The following is a 17,867-nucleotide window of genomic DNA, read 5'->3' on the forward strand; positions in this document are numbered from 1 at the left end:
GAAAGAAAAAGAGAGTAAGAGAGAGGGAAAGAGAGGGGGAGAGGGAGAGGGAGAGGGAGAGAGAGAGAGAGAGAGAGGTGCTTTTATTTTCTTCAAACAGGACAGTCAGGAGAACTTTGTGAAAGAGATTAAATTTAATATACAAGATAGGTCACTGAAGATGACCAAGCTAGAGAGAATGCTTTCTTTCATTCCATCTATTATCATTATTTGCATGCATACCATCATTAACATTTGTAATTCCATAAATACAAAGGAGACAAATATCTACTGATGAGAACAGAACGGTAAATGTGGACCCACAATGTTTTATTGGTTACTATGTAGTGCGTACTCAGAAGCCTTTAACCTATGGAGAATGGATCCAAGGCAAGAAATTCCATTTCTAGTATTTTCAAGGACAGATTCATCTTTCCCCCAAGCTTAGCCACATGGTTCGTAAGAGTCAATTAATCTATAAAATGATTGGTAAATGTACCGATTCTTGGTACAGATGAATCCTCCACCTCTGAAGACTTGGTGTGGGTCCCGATTTAGGTCTCCAATACAGGTCCATCGATTTATAGAGCCCAGGGTGGAAAGGCACCATTTGGAATGGTCAGAGTAAGAATTGAAGTAAGGTGTCTTAAGGTGCTTGATGTTGTAGACATGGTAAGACAGGGAACAGTTTGAAGGAAGTTCATGTGTCTTCCACTGCCAGGTTTCTGCTAGTAAATGTGCCTTCAACTGTTGAGCCATCCAGGCTGCAAAGATGTCTAGGGGCCAGGAGGAGAGAAACTGTGAATGAGATCAGCCAGGTCATTCCTGAAAAGACCCTAGGGAGTAGAAGCCTCCATTCACCCTGGTCTGTTTCTGGCAATAGTAACAGCATGACCACATAGTTACACAGTGGATGGGAAAACAGTTTCTAAATCCCAAAGCAATGTTCAAGCAAAAGTTATTACTGTCATATTGTAAAGACGTTGGAGTCTGCAAATGCCTTCTCTCCCACATGAAGAAAGCAATGTGTATTTTAGCCATGAAAGGACTTCTGAAAATAATAAGGCTGGAGAATTAGAGGCAATTTGATTTGAAGGATTTTGTAAGCCATACTATCATAATTGAATTGTTTTGAAGTCAGTGGGAATTGTTTTTTTAGAAAAATGTTAGTTTAGGACAAAGAGAAACTAACATATGGTCAAAAATATCAATTGAGAGATACTGTCTAGGATGAACTTGGAAGGGTGGGTTTCAGAGGATGTAGAAAATATCAGATTTTCACAACAACTGTGATAAAACAAACCACTGGTTCAGGAGAGCTAGAGAGGATATGATAGAATTGAAATCAATAAGGGCCTGAGACCGGGTGGATTTGGTGGTTTGTTGGAAGAATAAAGAGGGAATCTGGAACGTCTTGGAGACTGTGTTGGACATGAAGAAAAGGGTGGGTATGTGGGGGATGATGGTGAGATCAATCTGGCACATTGCATTTGGTCTAGCTCTACCAACTCCAGGTGGAAACAGCCCACTCATGGTTGAGTGCATCCGTCAGTATAGAAGTCTGGGGCAGAAATCTCAGCTTTGGAAATTGTCCAAGGGCTTTCTGGAATTATGTCACATGGCACACAGAGTGATATAAGGAAGGGTAGAAAACCATATAGTGATCTCGTCTCCTAAGGAGGTGGGTCTGGCACAAGGGACTTCAATACATCAGAAGAAAAACAAGAGGGTATGTCCCCAAGTCAGTGAAGGATAGCTTTCCTGAAGCGGGGAGGGTTTCATTAGCGCCATGGCCGGCAATGGCTTCTTCTCTCCTGATAGTTTCTGTATCTCTAGTGTCTGCCATAGGCTGTAGGCATTCAGTAGATTCCCTGAATCTTTAAATCCCTTTTAAAAAAAGATGGAAGAAAGCAAAAAGCATTGTAGAGCACAAGGTTGTGTAAGACAAGCATTTGTGGCTGTGAGAGATTGTTTATAGACAGAAGCAAGACTCAAAGTGAAGGGAATCTAGTGGCTGAAGCCTCTGAGGTTGCTTCAAAAGAAGTGGGAGCCAGAGAGATGGAGATGGGCAGTGTAGACTTGAGGAATGGTTTCTAAGTGAGCCCGTGTGCTTCAAAGGAAGAGCCTACGAGGCTGGGAAGTTTGAAAGGAAAGATCCAGTAGGAAAAAAAAATCAAGGTGTTCTGAGGCTAGAGCGGGTTATAGAGAGAGTTATGGTGGCTGCTGGGATATATACAAACCCAGGTATAAAAGCATAAAGATAGCCAAGAGGTGGGGTTATAGAACTTAAGTGACTGCTCCCTTATGATCTTCATTCTCACCATGGGAGAGAGGAAAGGGCTGTATAAGGTTTGAGAACAAGAAGGGCTCAGAGCAACTGTCTAGCGGGTACCGGAAATAGGCATGGCTTAATGCCCAGCAGAGGCAGTTTCTAGGGGCCCGGCTGTATGTGTGTGAGGGACTTCTGTGATTGAGCCAACAACTGCTGCTATTCCCACAGGACAGGAAAGGGCACGAGCTGGCGCCTGGAGTCTCTCTTCCTTTCTCTTCCTCTTTCCCACTCTACCCCAAATAACCATGTTTCCTCTGAGCAAGCCACACGATTCCTACTACCGTGGAGACAGCCTTACATACCATCAGTGTAAGAACTGGACTTCGCAAAGTGAAGGAAGTTCAGTCCCTGGGCTGACTGAAGTATGGCGAGGTGCCGGCCAGGGATCTTCGAGGCGCTGGACTTCTGACACAGCTGGGGCATGTGAATGAGTTCCCAGTGGAAGGTGTTTGGGATGGAGCAGCTGTAGATACGTGGCTGGGAGACCAAGAGTTGGGAATCTAAATCAAGAGACAACAAAGAGAAGTTGAGAAGCTAAGTACAAATGAAAATACTGATAGCATGGATTTTCATGAGGATCAAAATACAGAAACAAAAACGTTCCCCAAAAGTAGGGCACTCATCCCTACTTTTTTAGAGCAACGGCCCTCAAATGCCTTGTGGTTTTAAAGTAATTGAAGCCTATTGAACATTCCTACTTTCCATACCTTCTCTGTGGTTTTATGTATCTTTTTAATCTTTTTGGGGGTGGGGTGTATAAAGTTCATATGTATGTATGTATGTATGATGTGTGTGCATATATGCATGTGTCTGCCATGGCGCACATGCAGCAGTCTGACGACAGACAGCCTCAGGTGTCAGTCCTTGCGTCCTACCTTACTTAAGGCCTGGTCTCTCTGCTGTTTGACACTGCATCCCCAAAGCTAGCTGGCCCAAGAGCTTCTGGAGATTTCCTGTCTCCATTGGTTTACAAGGGCACTGCTTCTATGCATAGCTTTATGTGAATTCTAGGGATTCAAACTCAGGTCCTGGCAATCAGTTTATCCCAAACCCTCTCCCCAGGCTGAGTTTTATGTTTTCCTCATCCAATCATTAGGTAAATTCTAATTTACCTAATAATTATCTGACTCATCTAATTATTAGGTAAATTCTGTTGTTACCACCATCCTCACTTTTTAGATGAATTAACTGATAATCTGTGCTGCATACCTGTGGCCATAAAGCTTGTAGATACAGAATTAAAATTCATCCTTATATACCCCTGCCTTGGAGGTCACATGCTTTCTTTCCTATGTGTGTGTATGTAAAAGTAAAGAACTCCTAGTGCCAAATGTTCAGCTTGCAGGACAATCAACTTATTGTTGCAGCATTCAGCACTCTTAACATGACTTCAGCTACTTAAATGAGGGACATAATGGCTGGTCTTGATTGTCACCTTAACTAGAACCCAAGCGGCTGTGTATACCTATGCGAGATTTTTCTTTAAAAAAGCCATTTGAAGTGGGAGCAGCCACCTTTAATTTGGATCTTTTGAGGTGGGAGATCTACCTTTAATCTGGGCCACACCTTCTGGTGGCAACCTATATAAAGGACATAGAAGAAGGAAGCTTTTACTCTTTGCCTGCTTGCCTTCACTCTCAATGTGAAGGTCAATCTTTCACTGAAATTAGATGTTACTTCTTTGGGGTTCAGGCATATACTGAAGATTAACTAAGATGTCCAGCCTCGAGTCTGAACAACTACTGGATTCTTGGACTTTTCGTTGGTAGACAGCCAATGCTGGACTAGCTATAAGTTACTCCACTAAATCTCATGTGGATATATATTCATTTCAGTTCTTCTAGAGTCTATACCAGTGGTTCTCAACTCTCTGGGGTCAAATGACTCTTTCACAGGGTAGCACATCAGGTATCCTGCATATCAGATTTTGACATTACTATTCATAACTACCAAAATTACAGTTATGAAGTATTAGTAAAAATAAATTTTATGGTTGGGTCACCACAACATGTGTGCCTGTATTAAAGGGTCATAGCATTAAGAAGGTTAAGACATTGGTCTAGACTAATATAGGGTTTAAGGTGAATATTGGGTGAGGAACATTTTCCAAGTTTCCTGTATCTGAAGGTCAAACACACTACTTCTTTTCTTACTTCCACACCATAGTTTGAAGTATTTTGGACTATTTGAGCATGAGATCTTAGAAGACATTTATCTGCTGCTGAGGTGTGATGTTGGCAGTATGGAGGCAACATTCAGTCTGAAGAAAAATTTTAAAAACTAACATTGACTCTATATTTTCAAACAAAGGTTTGTCTCTTACATACACACACACACACACACACACACACACACACACACACAAACATGCATGCACACATGCATACACACACACATACACACAGGCATCTTGTGTTTCTGTACATTTGTGATGGTACTGAGGCCTCTGAAGACATCCAAGGGAAAGTCACCACCCAAGTTTGTCACTGTTTCTAGTGCTCATGCAACATCTGTCTGCCTCGTCCAGTTTTTGAAATTATTGTCCCTAGTCGAATTCACAACGTCATTTACAGACCAGGAACTGAGGCTCAGTAAGGGATCCTGCCCAAGGTTGCAACATAGCAGAAACAGTGGGAGGATCAGGGCACCAGAAGACCCATGACCAGATCAACACAGAAGACCCATGACCAGATCAACACAGAAGACCCATGACCAGATCAACACAGAAGACCCATGACTAGATCAACACAGAAGACCCATGACTAGATCAACACAGAAGACCCATGACTAGATCAACACAGAAGACCCATGACTAGGTCAACACAGAAGACCCATGACTAGATCAACAGATGAAGCGGCACCCTTGTTTATGTGATTTCTGCTTCCTTCTTCAACACACTGCCCCCTTCACATATGCTCCAGTGTTACCTATTACTTCATACTGGCTGTATTGGAAAGTTATGCAGATGCCACTTTGTCCATTCCGTCTCCCTGAGGAAGGATAACCATAGCCATCTTCTGGAATTGGAGGAAACCCAGGAACAGAATGAATCAGCCAGAACCCCTGGATTCTGTTCCATACCAGTAGACCTACCAAAGAAAGACACGTTTGGTTTGGAAAAGTTAGAAAACAGATCTTCCTCTTGAAATACATTTTAAAACTGTAATGTTGAAGCCTACTTACACTTCAGGCTAATGTTTTCTTAGGCTCTTGAGAATTATCTACTCAGTTTTCAAGGATTTCAGTAACAACTAAAGTACCCCTTATGGCGTCCCCTAACTGAAAAGGGGGACCAAGGAAGACACGTTGTGAAGAGGACAGGGTAATCCCATGTTGAAATTAGTTGGGCAATTTTTGCTAAACTGGAATTTGATCTTGTTAAACATACAAATACCTGGCAAGCGCCAGCTGAAGTCTTCCTGCTGAGTTGCTAAGTTATCTTCAAAGGACTGCTAAAAGCCAGGTAAAAGGGGCAATAGCAAAAAGAGAGAGGTGCTGGAAGTACTTGGTTATATAGAAGGGTCTACCAATTTCTACAGATCTGATGTAAAAGAGACAAAAACCAGGTAGGCATGCAAACAAAACAAAACAAACAAACAAACAAACAAAAAACCAAAAACCAAAACATCAATGAGCACGATTTTTAACAAAAGTCTCAAGAGCCTACTAAAATGAAAGCCACAAAGGCAGGTTGTGACATGGCAGAAAGTCCCTTGTCCAAAACACTTTCTATGTTTATAGACACATGGCGGGCTACCCAGAGCTCCAGGCTACATAGGGAATATGCCAGAAAATCCATTCAAATGCCAGTTGACTTGCTTTTTCAAAGAGTAACCCTTGAGAAGGTGTGCTATGGTGGGAATTGTTGGAGATTCTGTTGTCTAACAGGTCTCATGACCTTGGTATCCTGGGTGCTAGTGTACCTGTGGATTAAATGAAGCACCAACTTCACATTAAACTCTTGTTTGTTTCCCCAAATCCTTCCTGCAAAGAACATGCCAGAAAAGGAAGAATCAGAGGCAACTGTGGGGAGGGTGGACAATATGTCATGTTTGAATGCCCCTGGGTTCCATGGTGACAAGGTTATCATAAGGGCAGCAATGTAATCAGAAGCTTTCATGGTTACAAAGTTTGGTGGGCATTACAAGTGGGTTATGTTTGGGAAGGTGTAGGGGATAGGGTCTTACACTGGAGCCCACGCTGGTCTCATACTCACGGCAGTGGCCCTGCCTCAGCCTCTTCAAATAACTGCTGGAGTTACTGTAATTGTGACTATGCCTGGATGTATACTATATTCTGAACCAGATATTGAAAATTAGCTGCTCTAGGACCAAACACACTTTGATGATGTATTAGGTTTGCTGTATATTGTTAAACCTGAATTTACTTCCTGCTAACCATTAGATATTTAAAAATATTTCTAAAATACTAATTTTTAGCATCTCCTGAAAAGTTGCACCCATATTATTCAGGGTAATTGGTGCCCTTGTTAGACATTGTAAGTACTCCCCAGTCCCCTGCTAACTCAGCCCCACATCGCCTGCTGACATTATGTGGCTTCCGTTGAAGATATTTGGGTTTGGAACATTTTGAAGAATATTTATTGTAATCAAAGTTACTGGTGACATATTTAGTTGAAAGCAGTTGGAATAATTATAATAGTTTTATAATTAGGATCAGTTTTATATTAGGATTACACTATAACAATACATTTTATACATAGTTTGTAAATGGAAAAATACAGAGATTACTATGTTAAGAATTCCTGTATCAAGTAACAATATATAACAAAGCATATATTGAGTTGCTATTAAGAAAAAAAAACTTTAAGGATCAGTTTCTTCAATGTTTATTTTAAATGGAGTTGCACATTAAATAGGGTGAATTTTATTCAAATGTATTAAGTAAACTTCAGTACACTAGATATAATTGTAATCCTAGCAACATGGAACATTTGGACAAGAAAGATCAAGGCTAGCTTGAGCAACTTGGGGAGAGGCTAGCAATGGTCTGGGAGTATAACTCAGTGATAGAAAGATTGGCTTGCAAATATGAAACAAAAACCAACAAAACCTAACTAAAATGTGTGTATATGCCCATTTCTCCTATTGCTTGTGTGTGTATGTGTGTATACATACATACATACATACATACATACATACATATATGATGTGTATGTATTTATAACTGGTATTTGAACAACCAGTTCTTGTTACCTACTTTAAAGCACATTCTTTTTTAAATACTAAGAAATAAATTGGGAGTTCTGAAAAGGGCTTTGGCATGTCAGGTCATATAATTATTTTGTTAAGTGTTCTATAGAAATCATATCTCAGTAAGTCAGGATAAGCCATAAAAACAAAAGTTGCCTTTTTGATGTGGAGTATGAGGACTTAAAGATAAAGGGCTTAAGAAAATGTTGATTCCCGATAGAAAAGAGAAGCCAAGAACCACTGACTTACCTTTGGTGTGTCCATACTTTCTGCTGTAATTCTTAGACTTAGGGACCCCGTCGTTGTATATTAGGTAGCCCGTGTCATTGCGCTGTGGGAATACATAAGAGTTATAATGGCACAAATCTTCTCTTCAATTACTCTCACTGTTTCTAACTGCTACCCAGCCTGCAGCACGGAGCTTTCACTACTACACACAGAGATCACCCACAGGAGCATCTGTGACATACAAGGTGAAGGAGAGAAGTCCGTTTTCCACTCATGCAGATTTTGTGTGTATATGTATGCATGTGCATTTGTGTGTGTGTGTGTGTGTGTGTGAGAGAGAGAGAGAGAGAGAGAGAGAGAGAGAGAGAGAGAGAGAGAGAGGGAGGGAGGGAGGGAGGGAGGGAGGGAGGGAGGGAGGGAGGGAGGGAGGGAGAGAGAACAGCCTTGGGTATTTTTCCTGACCTAGAACTAGAACCTCAGGGAACCACCTGACTCCGTTTCCTCAGATCTGGTGTTACAGGCATGTGTCACAGCCTGGCCTTTTTAGCCTCGTGTAACAGGAGCCCTGTGTGATCTGTGCATGAGGGTGATACTTGTGTTTTCCTTGGTTGTTTGGAAGCAGGTATCTGATTAAGCAAGCAGTGTATGATAAAAGAATGAGGAATTGTTTGTGCAGGAAATGAAGTTGGAACACGCAGCCGAAGATTGCACCTGCTTTTGTCTTTGCCCCCCCCCCCCCACCGCTGTTACAGTGCGGGGCAGGCTGTCCGGGTCTCATTTGCTCTGCCTGTGTCACACCTCAGTGCCTTCACAGAACTGTATTTAATCCGGATTCTTCATCACCTGCTCTCCTTCCTGTCTCACACGAGAGTGCTTCCCCCTCAAACCATTTCTCAGTGCCACACTGACGTCTTCCTCCTTAGAAAAAGGGTGGGATTTTCTGTGTGGTGTTGGATGAGGAGAACCGTTCTTTGTCTCAGCATCTCTTTGTCGTGTTTTGGGGACGCCTGGTATCTGTTCTGGGCAGTCCTATCCCATCTGTGCCGTGAGGCCGTGACTTTTATTGAAACCAATGATGTTGGCATTGAAAAAATTCAGGTGACACAATGAGAGCAACAAGGGGGGGCATTTCCTTAAAAAAAATTAGCCCCATCCTTCCCTCAGACAGAAAAGTCTCCTGAAGTTAATTATTTGAGGTAACCAAAAACACTTAAAAATGGGCAGTATAGTTTTGCTACTCTCTATTGGCATTCCCACAAAAGCGAGCTATTCACTTAGCCTCGGGTTTTTGTTTGCTTGCTTGTGAACTCAACCACAGCGGCTACAGAGTGGTAATGCCTCCTCCTTCCCCTGAGAGCTCTGACTGTGACTGTGAGCTGGCATTGGCCGTGGTAACAAGGCCATGTGTATAACTCATGGAAGAATGACCTATGGAGGATGTTTATTCTTGCAATAGGTGCCATTTATTATTACAACCAGGAGTGTAATAGACAGCTATGGCTAAACTGGTTGCAGCCTTGGTGGGAAAAGATGCTACTGGAGACTTGGTGGGAAAGACCGTAGGGGAGGCAGGATAGACCTGGTGGCACATACCTGTAATTACAGCATTAAGGAGGATAAGGCAGTGGGTCATGAGTTCAAGACTAAGTGAGTAGCCTAGGCTATACAGGGAGGCCCCTTCGCTTAGCGTGTGTGTGTGTGTGTGTGTGTGTGTGTGTGTGTGTGTGTGTGTGTGTGTGTACATGGGTACATTTGACTGAGCGGGTGCATGCTAAGCTGGCTGCCATCAGATCCTCGACATCTGCTCATCTCCACCCCCAGTGCTGATGTTGCAAGCATCAACACATCTGGCTTTGGGGGCTGTCTCCACCTCCTGGGTCCCAGCTCTATTCTTTCAACCCATATGTTAAATGCTGCCTTGATTGTTGGATTTTGAACTGTGGGGATTATTCTCTGAACCCAGTCTAGCGAGAGACATAGTTAGGCAAGAATAAGTCACTGCAATGCAATTTGATTTTTAAGGAATTTGGTGAGTACTTATTTGCAAAAGTAAAAGGATAAGAACAATTCCAAGTGTAAACAGGCCTTTGGACATGTGTGATACAAAGTTAGCTGGTCTGATCGTACATCCCACTATCAGTTAGGAGATCAATACCGGGTCAAAGGGTAGAGCAGACAGTTCTCCGTCACTGGGGGGCAGATAGCTTTGTCTTCCAAAGAACACCCAGCCACACCTACGTGCCATTTGCTCTGTGGCTTTCTTCTTTTGCTCCAATCAGATACGGACCTGAAGTGTTCCCTTCTAGAACCGAGCACTCAGAGTGTTGTACGTGTGAGTGTTTTACTCAAACAGCGAAAGCTTTTCACTGTCGTTACGCTGTATTCCAACTTGCCTTTTATTCCTCACATACTCTTCAATTCCTTACTTCCTTTCGTTTCAGAATGAGGGTGGGCAAGACTTCGTTCTGTAACCCAGACAAGCTGGGAGTCACTTATATATCCCAGGCAGGCCTTGAGCTCATGGTGGTCCTCCTGCCTCAGTGATCCTCCTTAGTGTTAGGGTAACAGGCGTAAGCCACACCTGACCCTGCTCCCTGTTTTTGTCCTGCTAAGCAGGTGGAAGGCCTTTCCTCTCTTAGGCACTGGGCTGCCTTTCATGTCCCAAGGTCATAATCGGAGTCTGCCAACCTAGAAGTCAAATGGTCGTCTACTCAAAGTAAGGTGGCTTGACCATGTTATCTTTCCCCTTCTAGGGATGGAGGGGAGAACAATGTAGGAGTTTATTTTCTCACTACTGGGTTCCTATCACCCTGGGAAGCAGAAGCACTGAGTCAGTTTTCATTTTACGTAATAGCCTGGTTGCTGTTGAGATTAAATAACTTAAAAAGAAAAAAATAGCGCCCCCCCCCAAACAGTGTTTGGCACATCACATGTACTCAAACAGCCTTCAGAGACATTTTATCTGTGCTTTTAATGGTGGGTGTATGAAACGAGCACCCCCCCATCACCACACACACACACACACACACACACACACACACACACACTGAACACTCCTGAGTGAATGTTCAGGTAGACTTGTGTGGTAGTATTAGAAGTTAAAGCAGTCTTGTGGTAAGAATTAAATTATTTAACAGGTGAAAAGCCCGGCAAAGAACCCACCATAGTATAGAAACAAGGCATTTTGAACACACCCACAATTTATTATCAGGGAACACGTTTGTGGAGTAGAGCTGTATGCCAGTTACTGCTTGGCGTATTGCGAATAATAAAAGACCCAGAGTCAGATATTGTGGTTCAAGCTTCAAGCTGAAGATCAGAAGTAGCTAATCCCTAGCTATTTCTCCCCTGGATATTTCTCTGCCAATGCTCAGATCAAAGGGCCACTGTGTCCTCTGATTGCATCTCCAAACTGCACTGTTCTCTTCAGACGGCAATCCTATGCCGTTCTGTCCGGACACTAAATCTCCACATGAGACCCTTTTTCTTCCTTTTATACCCCTCGCCTCCCAGCCTTATCCCTCCTGTCTCTACCTACTAGCTCTGGGATTAAAGGCCTGTGATTCCAAATGCTGCATCAAAGGCGTGAGCTCTGTCCTCTTCGCTCTTGTGTAGGCCAGGGTGGCCTTGAACTCAGAGAGATCCGTCTGCCTCTGGCTCCTGAGTATTGGGATTAAAGGTGTGTACCACCACTGTCTGGCTCTATGGCTAGCTAGTGTGGCTTGCTCTTCACTCTGGTATTTCAGGCAAGCTTCAATAAATCATAAATAATATATCACCACACACTCGCACACACTCCAAAGATGCTTTCTGAGGGAGATTCAGGTTTTGTTTACATGCTTCCTATGATTCCCTATGAATGATTGACTGTGACCTACCTTGGACGTATATGCTTCATACAGCTGCCCCAAGGTCCTTCCCAAAGCGCTGTCACTGCTGTTTATCAGATGGTGGCTCTTCCTCCAGCTTCTCATGGTAGAGTCTAGGTACAGGTACTCCAGCCCAGATTCTGTACTATTCACGTCAAGCTTTTTGGGTAACTTATAAAAGATAAACCTAACAGCAAATGGTTATGAATTGCTCTCATTTATTGGCTGATTTTCTGATGACAGCCTACGTAAAACATTTAAATACACCATTCACTGTATTTCATAGGAGGCCTCTAAGCGAAGGAAATACTCAAGTTTTCTGCCCATTTCTCTATCTCCTCTTTTTATCTTTCTCTAGGGAAGGCGAGCTTGGTAACGGTGGTGTGTTCTGACTTCAGAATCTAACACATTAGCTGGCCTAGTGAGTACAGCCCCTGAAATGAAAGTTCATGGGCGTTGAGAGCGATTTTCTCTGTTGTCGCCATACTTCCAGTTGGTGGTCACAGCGGAGAGAAGGCCAAGGTCAGGTCTGCTCTGGAACTACTTGGGTTTGAGGCCAGCACAGTGCTTAGCACCTGGTCTCCTTGGGGCTACACACATGGGTGTGGGTTTGTCTGAGCTGGAGACTTTCCTGCGGCTTGGCCCTTCAGTTCAATTTACTGGAATGTTGTGGATGAAGGATTTGCCCATCAAGTGTTTGATGCAGGCCTTCTCTTTCTGCGTCTGTCATTATTCTGCTTGTTATTTCCTTTGCATATCTCACAGTGAGGACAAGTGGTCAGGCCCCTGTAGCACTGAGCCCCCTTGGGTCACCTCAGGAAAGCCTGGGCTTTCTCATGTGCTCTAGTCCCATTGTGATCAAGGGTTATGCTTCCTGAGCTGGCCTGTGACCCGTAGGCTATCTGGCCTCCTCCTTTTATATGCCAAAAGCAAATCAAAACTGTCTCTAGATCTTCTCAAACATCCCCCAAGAGCAAATTTGCCCCAATTTAAAAACGACTGGTCTAGCCAAATATATGATAACAGCATGAAATGCTGCAATTAAGCCCACGAAACCCAGTAAGCCAAACACAGTGCACATACACACGTAACAGCCCGCCCTAGAGTGTCTGTCACACTCCTCGCTTGATCCTCAGTGGACTTATACTTCTGCTCAAGTGTCCCGCCTTCTTAGCCACAGGTTCAAGTCCACATACGTGGCTGTCCAGCAATTTTTTCTGCTAAGCAGCTAGGCCTGTCTTTTTGACACGTATTACTAAGAAATAAATCTATTCAACTGTGGCAAAGCAATTCTATCAATCACAATTTGGCAGGCCCCTTCCCAGCAGAGCAACTAAAGCTGCTACCATGCCATTCTCACAAGGTGACAGTAGTACTTCTAGTCATGTTTTCCTCGGTGACCAACTCTATATGTGGTTTCTAGCCTAGAACTCTAGGTTGAGTTAGATACCTAGACACAAGGATGTCCAGAATCTCCCAGCTCCACATTCTTGAAACCAAGTTCGTAGTATTTTGCAACAAACCCATTCATCCTATGCTATTCTGGAACATATGACCTCAAAAGCCACCGATCCCCGCTGCCCACCGCCTCCCATCTTTCCAGGCCCTTCTTTTCTGTTTCCATTCGCACCTCTTCAGCTTTGGTCTGTACATACTATGCTCTCTTTTGCCTGTGATCCTGTGGAAGTCCTTTTACTCTGGTTCTAGACTAATTCTTCCCCATCTGTCTTTCCAACTATTGCCATGCCGATTGGATCATCTCTCAACCTTGTTCCAAGCCCTTGAGTAGTTCCCTTTGAGTATCAGGTTCGAATCCCAAAACACGCCCGGGAAGTCCGACCTACACCTCTCATTGTTACCTGTAGACACGTTTGTGCATCCTCCTGCGTCTCAGGCTGTGTGACACTACACCACCCCTTAATTCTGCACTAATTATCTGCTCCTCATCGGCCTGACCCAAACGCCATGGCATCTCCCTAGGGTTTTTTTTTTTTTTCTTAGAACTTCATAATTAATCTTAATACTTAGCTCAACATTACTTTCTCAGAGAAGCTTTCTGGGCTTCTTAACACCCTATGTCCATCCCACAGAACAGAGCTCCAGGCGGGCAGGAACCATGTTTTGTTCATATTTTCTGTCTTTAAAACTCAGGGCAGGGCTGCTCAGAGCTCATACATGCTGAAAGACTGGATCCACTGAAGCTGCTTAGCTTGAAATTCACACAACGCTGTCAACTGTCATGGTGACACTGTGACAGAAACCAATAACCTCCCCATCGCTGGTGCCTGGACGAAGGTTAACAAATGATGCGTGGCTCCATCAGGCACTGTTCCTTGTTCTCATGAGGAGAAAGGTATGCCTCAGTTTTAGAGCCATATGCTTTCCTGGCTCTGTATCTCAGAAAGAACACATGCAATGAAAGGAATTTGCCAAGCGACAGCTGTCAGCTCAGTCACACTCTGCCCCCCACCCCAGAGCACTGACTCAGGCTCTAGAGAACTGCTTGGAACTTTCTCAGGGGCAACTCACCCACTCAGCAACCATCTCTGCCTGGGAATTGAGCCCATTGGCACACTTTAAGACCTTTTCTTTTTAATTAATTTATTTATGTATCTATTTACTTGAAACAAGAGCTCATATAAGCCAGTCTAGCTTAGAATCCACTTTCTTGCTGAGCATGGCCTTGAACTCCTGATGCTTCAGCTGGGATTACAGTGTGTCCCACCCTGTCCTGTTTATGTGGGACTAGGGACTGAGCCTAGAGACTCATGCATGCTAGGTAAGAATTATGCCAACCCAGCCATGTCCCCAGCCCCAGTCTGGGGTTGCAAAGGGAGGAAGCCAGGTCAAAGCTTCCCTTAGGCTCGTCACAGACATGCCCTGACTTTGTTTGCACGCATGCACCAATCATCCCATTTCATTTACCTACCAGTCCACAGCTCCACCTTCGTCACCCTTGCAAGAGATTGTCTCTGTGCCCAGGACCCCGGAGAGGGCAAAGAAGAGCAAAGCAAGAGATGTTCTTAGAGGGTTTGCTGTCATTTTCAATCTGTTGCCATGGACCATGGAGTCAGAGTGTCAAGTCCTTCTCAGGCCGTGCTGGCTCGGATGTGGGTTCTATTCACTTCTGCTGCTCACTGTTCGGGCATAAACAGAAGAGGCTGAGTCCCATGTCATCTGATGGTTCTGTCACTACATTCCAATGTGACTCTGGAGGCCTTTGTGCTCCATTGTTGACTAGTTTGCAAAGTCATAGAAAAGTCTGGAGGGGAAAGGGTACTTATCCTGCTAACCTGTGTAGTTAACTAGTTAACTCTTTGGAGTGAGTTGAGTAGTGTGAACCTTTGACAAGCAGATATAGAATGAGGTGTATGCTGGGTTTTTTTTTTTTTTTTTCCTTTCTCATCTGATTGACTCTCTGTAAGTGTAAATGCATGTGATTCATACATTAGGAATGACAAAACCTAGTGTCTTATTAATAATTAGGATCTGTCACCTATAATAATCCCTAACTTGAGGGAGTAATTTCTAAAACAGTACTCTGAAGGTTGCTTCAAACTAAGCAAATTCAATTGCATTTTAGCAAAAAAAAAAAAAAAAAAGATGTTGACGTATCTTCCACACCCCCTGGTTCTGACCACTCAGCAAGGTGTCCTGCTTTAAAAAGGTCCTGGTGTCTCACTGCCTGCTCTGCAATCAGGTCAATACTGACCGCCTACTCTGGGGGTAAATAAGTAAAAAAAACTTTACCAACTTCTCTTCAGCTCACACCACTGCTTCTCGTTCTTGAAACTGAGCTTGGAGTTGAAGGCTGAGGGAAAATGGCCCATTACCATGACGACTATGGAAAGGTGAGCTGCCCCCTCTTGAGAGAGGGGAAGAGTAGACAGACGTACAAACATCTGCGAAGAATTTCTTTGTGTACTCTTGAATCCATGTTTAGCTGTCATGCTAAGTGGAGGTTCACTTTACGCCCGGGAGTCATGGCGACTCTTCTCTGTCCCTCTTATTGATTATTGGAGTCATCTTGGAGACCCAGCCCAAACGAGAACCCTGAAAGTCAGGTCACGTCTGTGGGCTAGCCTAGCAAGTGATCTTCAGGTCCTTGAGTTTGTAGGAAAGGGAGGTCTGTGGGTCTATATCTCCTAAGCCAGAGGATTAAGGAGCACTAGGGACCCACTGAGAAAACTCACACTGTCCTTATACCTCTAAAAGGAAGAATTCTGGAGCTCTTCTCAAGTCTGCAGTATCTAGTCCCTCCCGCTGGGTTCAGGAATCTGTGTGTGTGTGTGTGTGTGTGTGTGTGTGTGTGTGTGTGTGTGTGTGTGTGTGTGTGTAGGTCTGAAGCCCATAATGGGTATCTGCCTCAAACATTCTGTCTTATTTTTTTGAGATAAGGTTTCTCAGTGGCCTGGAGTTCACTAATTTGGTTAGGCTGGCTAGCGGGTAAGCACCAGGAATCCTCCGTAGTGCTGGGATTACAGATGCCTGTTACCACAGCCAGCTTTTCAAATGTGGGGACTGAAGGATCAAATTCAGATCCTTATGCTTGGGTGGCAACCACTTAAGAGCTGAGCTATTCCTTTGGGCTCCCAGAGCCTATATTTTAAATGAGCTCATTGTTAGTGCAAGTACATCCTAAAATTGAAACCCACTGCCTGAGGCCTAGCTGGTGTAAGATCTGGGGACCAACAGCTTTCCGAAAGGGAGCTGTCAGAGTCAACTGAACCAGAAACACTTATCTTACCATTCCCACATTTTTGCTTTATAGATTACAGTTGTTTTCAGAAAATGATTTCAATAGCTGCAAACAATGAAGTGGAACGATGTTTATTTAAAAAGAAAAACTTAGTATCATTTACTTCTTTTATTTTATGAAACTTTCACAATTGAGCAATCCAGTATAGGATTTATTGAATTATTTAATGAATGTAAGCAAATAATTTTCATTTATGTGACATAAAGGCAAATTTGTTGATTAGCTTAGAGAATAGTTCCTGCTGCCTTCTCCTTGTATGGTGGTGATAACATTTAGTAACTGGTCCGTAAGTGTTAACCAAGCCTACTCTTAGGCTGAAGGACATCTGTATGTTGGTGACATTTGCTAAATCCAATTTCATTTCAAGGTCTGGAAAGACACTTTTAACAAAATTTCTTTTCTTGTGTCGCTGACTCTATCGTGCAGATTGTCCTTCAACAACTGTCCTAATGCCACTGCTCCAAGGTCAAACCCTCACCAGCTCTCGAGGGTTCCAGGGATTCCAGCGTGACCCTAATTCCTAAGCCTGATATGTCCCCCTCCCTTTTCTTTCTACTAAAACCGGTAAAGTGGTGCAATGGAAAGAAACCTAGAAGTTTGGTGGGTGAGGAAATTGCAAACAGGACAGAAGGCTTTTCGTGCTATCGCTTGATTTTGAAGCCACATGTGTAATAGCGTGGAGACACCACACTCTTTCATAGCCCAAGGATCTGTCAAAACAGTAGAAGTTATTTCTCTTTACCTTGACCACATAAACAGAGGATGGATCATTGCCTGGACTGGCTTTGTGTTCATTCACCCAGACAGTCTAGAAACTGTAGCGCTGAGTTTTTGAAGGGTGCCTCTTCCTCACCCCATCTTTCTTTCACACTTCGTATGTTTTGCATCTTTCCTGTGTTCTAGCTCCTGTTCTGCATCAGCACCTGATTGCTCTTGGATATGTTGTATTTTTATTTTTGATTGTGTGTATTTGTGTGTGCGTGTGTACTGCTTTCAGTGGACAGAGGCTTTGGTCCCCTTGTAGCTGGAGGTGACAGGTGGCAATGGCTAACTAGACATGAGTGCTGGTAAATGAACTCAGTTCTTCTGCAAAAGCTGCAAGAGCTCCTATCCTTGGAGCCATTTCCCAGGCCTGTGTTTGTGTGTGTGTGTGCGTGTCTGTGCCTGTGTGTGTGTGTCGGTCTGTGTGTGTTTGTGTGTGTCTGTGTGTGTGTGTGTGAGCCTATGTATGTGTGTATGTATGTATGTGCATGAGTGTGTGTGTGGGGCCTGTGTGTGTGTGTGTGCCAGTGTGTTGTGTGTGCCTAAGTATGTGGGGGGAGCCTATGTATATGTGCATGAGTATGTGTACGGGGCCTGTGTGTGTGTGTATGTACCTGTGTGTACAGGCCTCTCTCTGTGTGTGTGTGTGTGTGTGTGTGTGCAGGCCTGTGTGTATGAGTGTGTGTGTGTATGCCTGTGTGTGAGTGTGTTGGTGTGTGTGTAT

The 17,867-nt window shown here is 43.7% G+C and overlaps 2 protein-coding genes across 2 annotated transcripts in view; one reads left to right on the forward strand and one right to left on the reverse strand.

The window, feature by feature from the left end:
* Positions 1 to 337: 337 nt before the first annotated feature.
* On the reverse strand, positions 338 to 14,754 carry Dnase2b (deoxyribonuclease 2 beta). The gene is made up of 6 exons (XM_051194938.1): positions 14,552 to 14,754; positions 11,632 to 11,809; positions 7,775 to 7,856; positions 5,240 to 5,401; positions 2,614 to 2,811; positions 338 to 755 (listed from the first exon to the last, which is right to left on the reverse strand). Exons 1-6 carry the CDS (start codon positions 14,686 to 14,688, stop codon positions 424 to 426), a joined length of 1,089 nt encoding a protein of 362 aa, XP_051050895.1. The 5' UTR covers positions 14,689 to 14,754; the 3' UTR covers positions 338 to 423.
* Positions 14,755 to 15,376: 622 nt separating this feature from the next.
* LOC127229878 (uricase) overlaps positions 15,377 to 17,867 on the forward strand; it is a 36,070-nt gene continuing 33,579 nt past the window's right edge. Inside the window, exon 1 of the mRNA XM_051194952.1 lies at positions 15,377 to 15,473. Coding sequence (XP_051050909.1) covers positions 15,444 to 15,473 — 30 coding nt within the window. The 5' untranslated portion in view covers positions 15,377 to 15,443. The remainder of the gene's footprint in view (positions 15,474 to 17,867) is intronic.

Source organism: Phodopus roborovskii, unplaced genomic scaffold (genome assembly GCF_943737965.1).
Source record: "Phodopus roborovskii unplaced genomic scaffold, PHOROB, whole genome shotgun sequence".
In the NCBI taxonomy this organism is placed as follows: Eukaryota; Metazoa; Chordata; class Mammalia; order Rodentia; family Cricetidae; genus Phodopus; species Phodopus roborovskii.

Bases quoted from the DNA above. Each gene is read 5' to 3' on its own strand.
- Dnase2b (XM_051194938.1), bottom strand. From the start codon at position 14,688: ATGGTCCATGGCAACAGATTGAAAATGACAGCAAACCCTCTAAGAACA. The intron at 11,810-14,551 runs GTAGGTAAATGA...ATTTGCTGTTAG, and splicing joins GAAGGTGGAGCTGTGGACTG to GTTTATCTTTTATAAGTTAC. The intron at 7,857-11,631 runs GTAGGTCACAGT...GTATTCCCACAG, and splicing joins ATGAAGCATATACGTCCAAG to CGCAATGACACGGGCTACCT.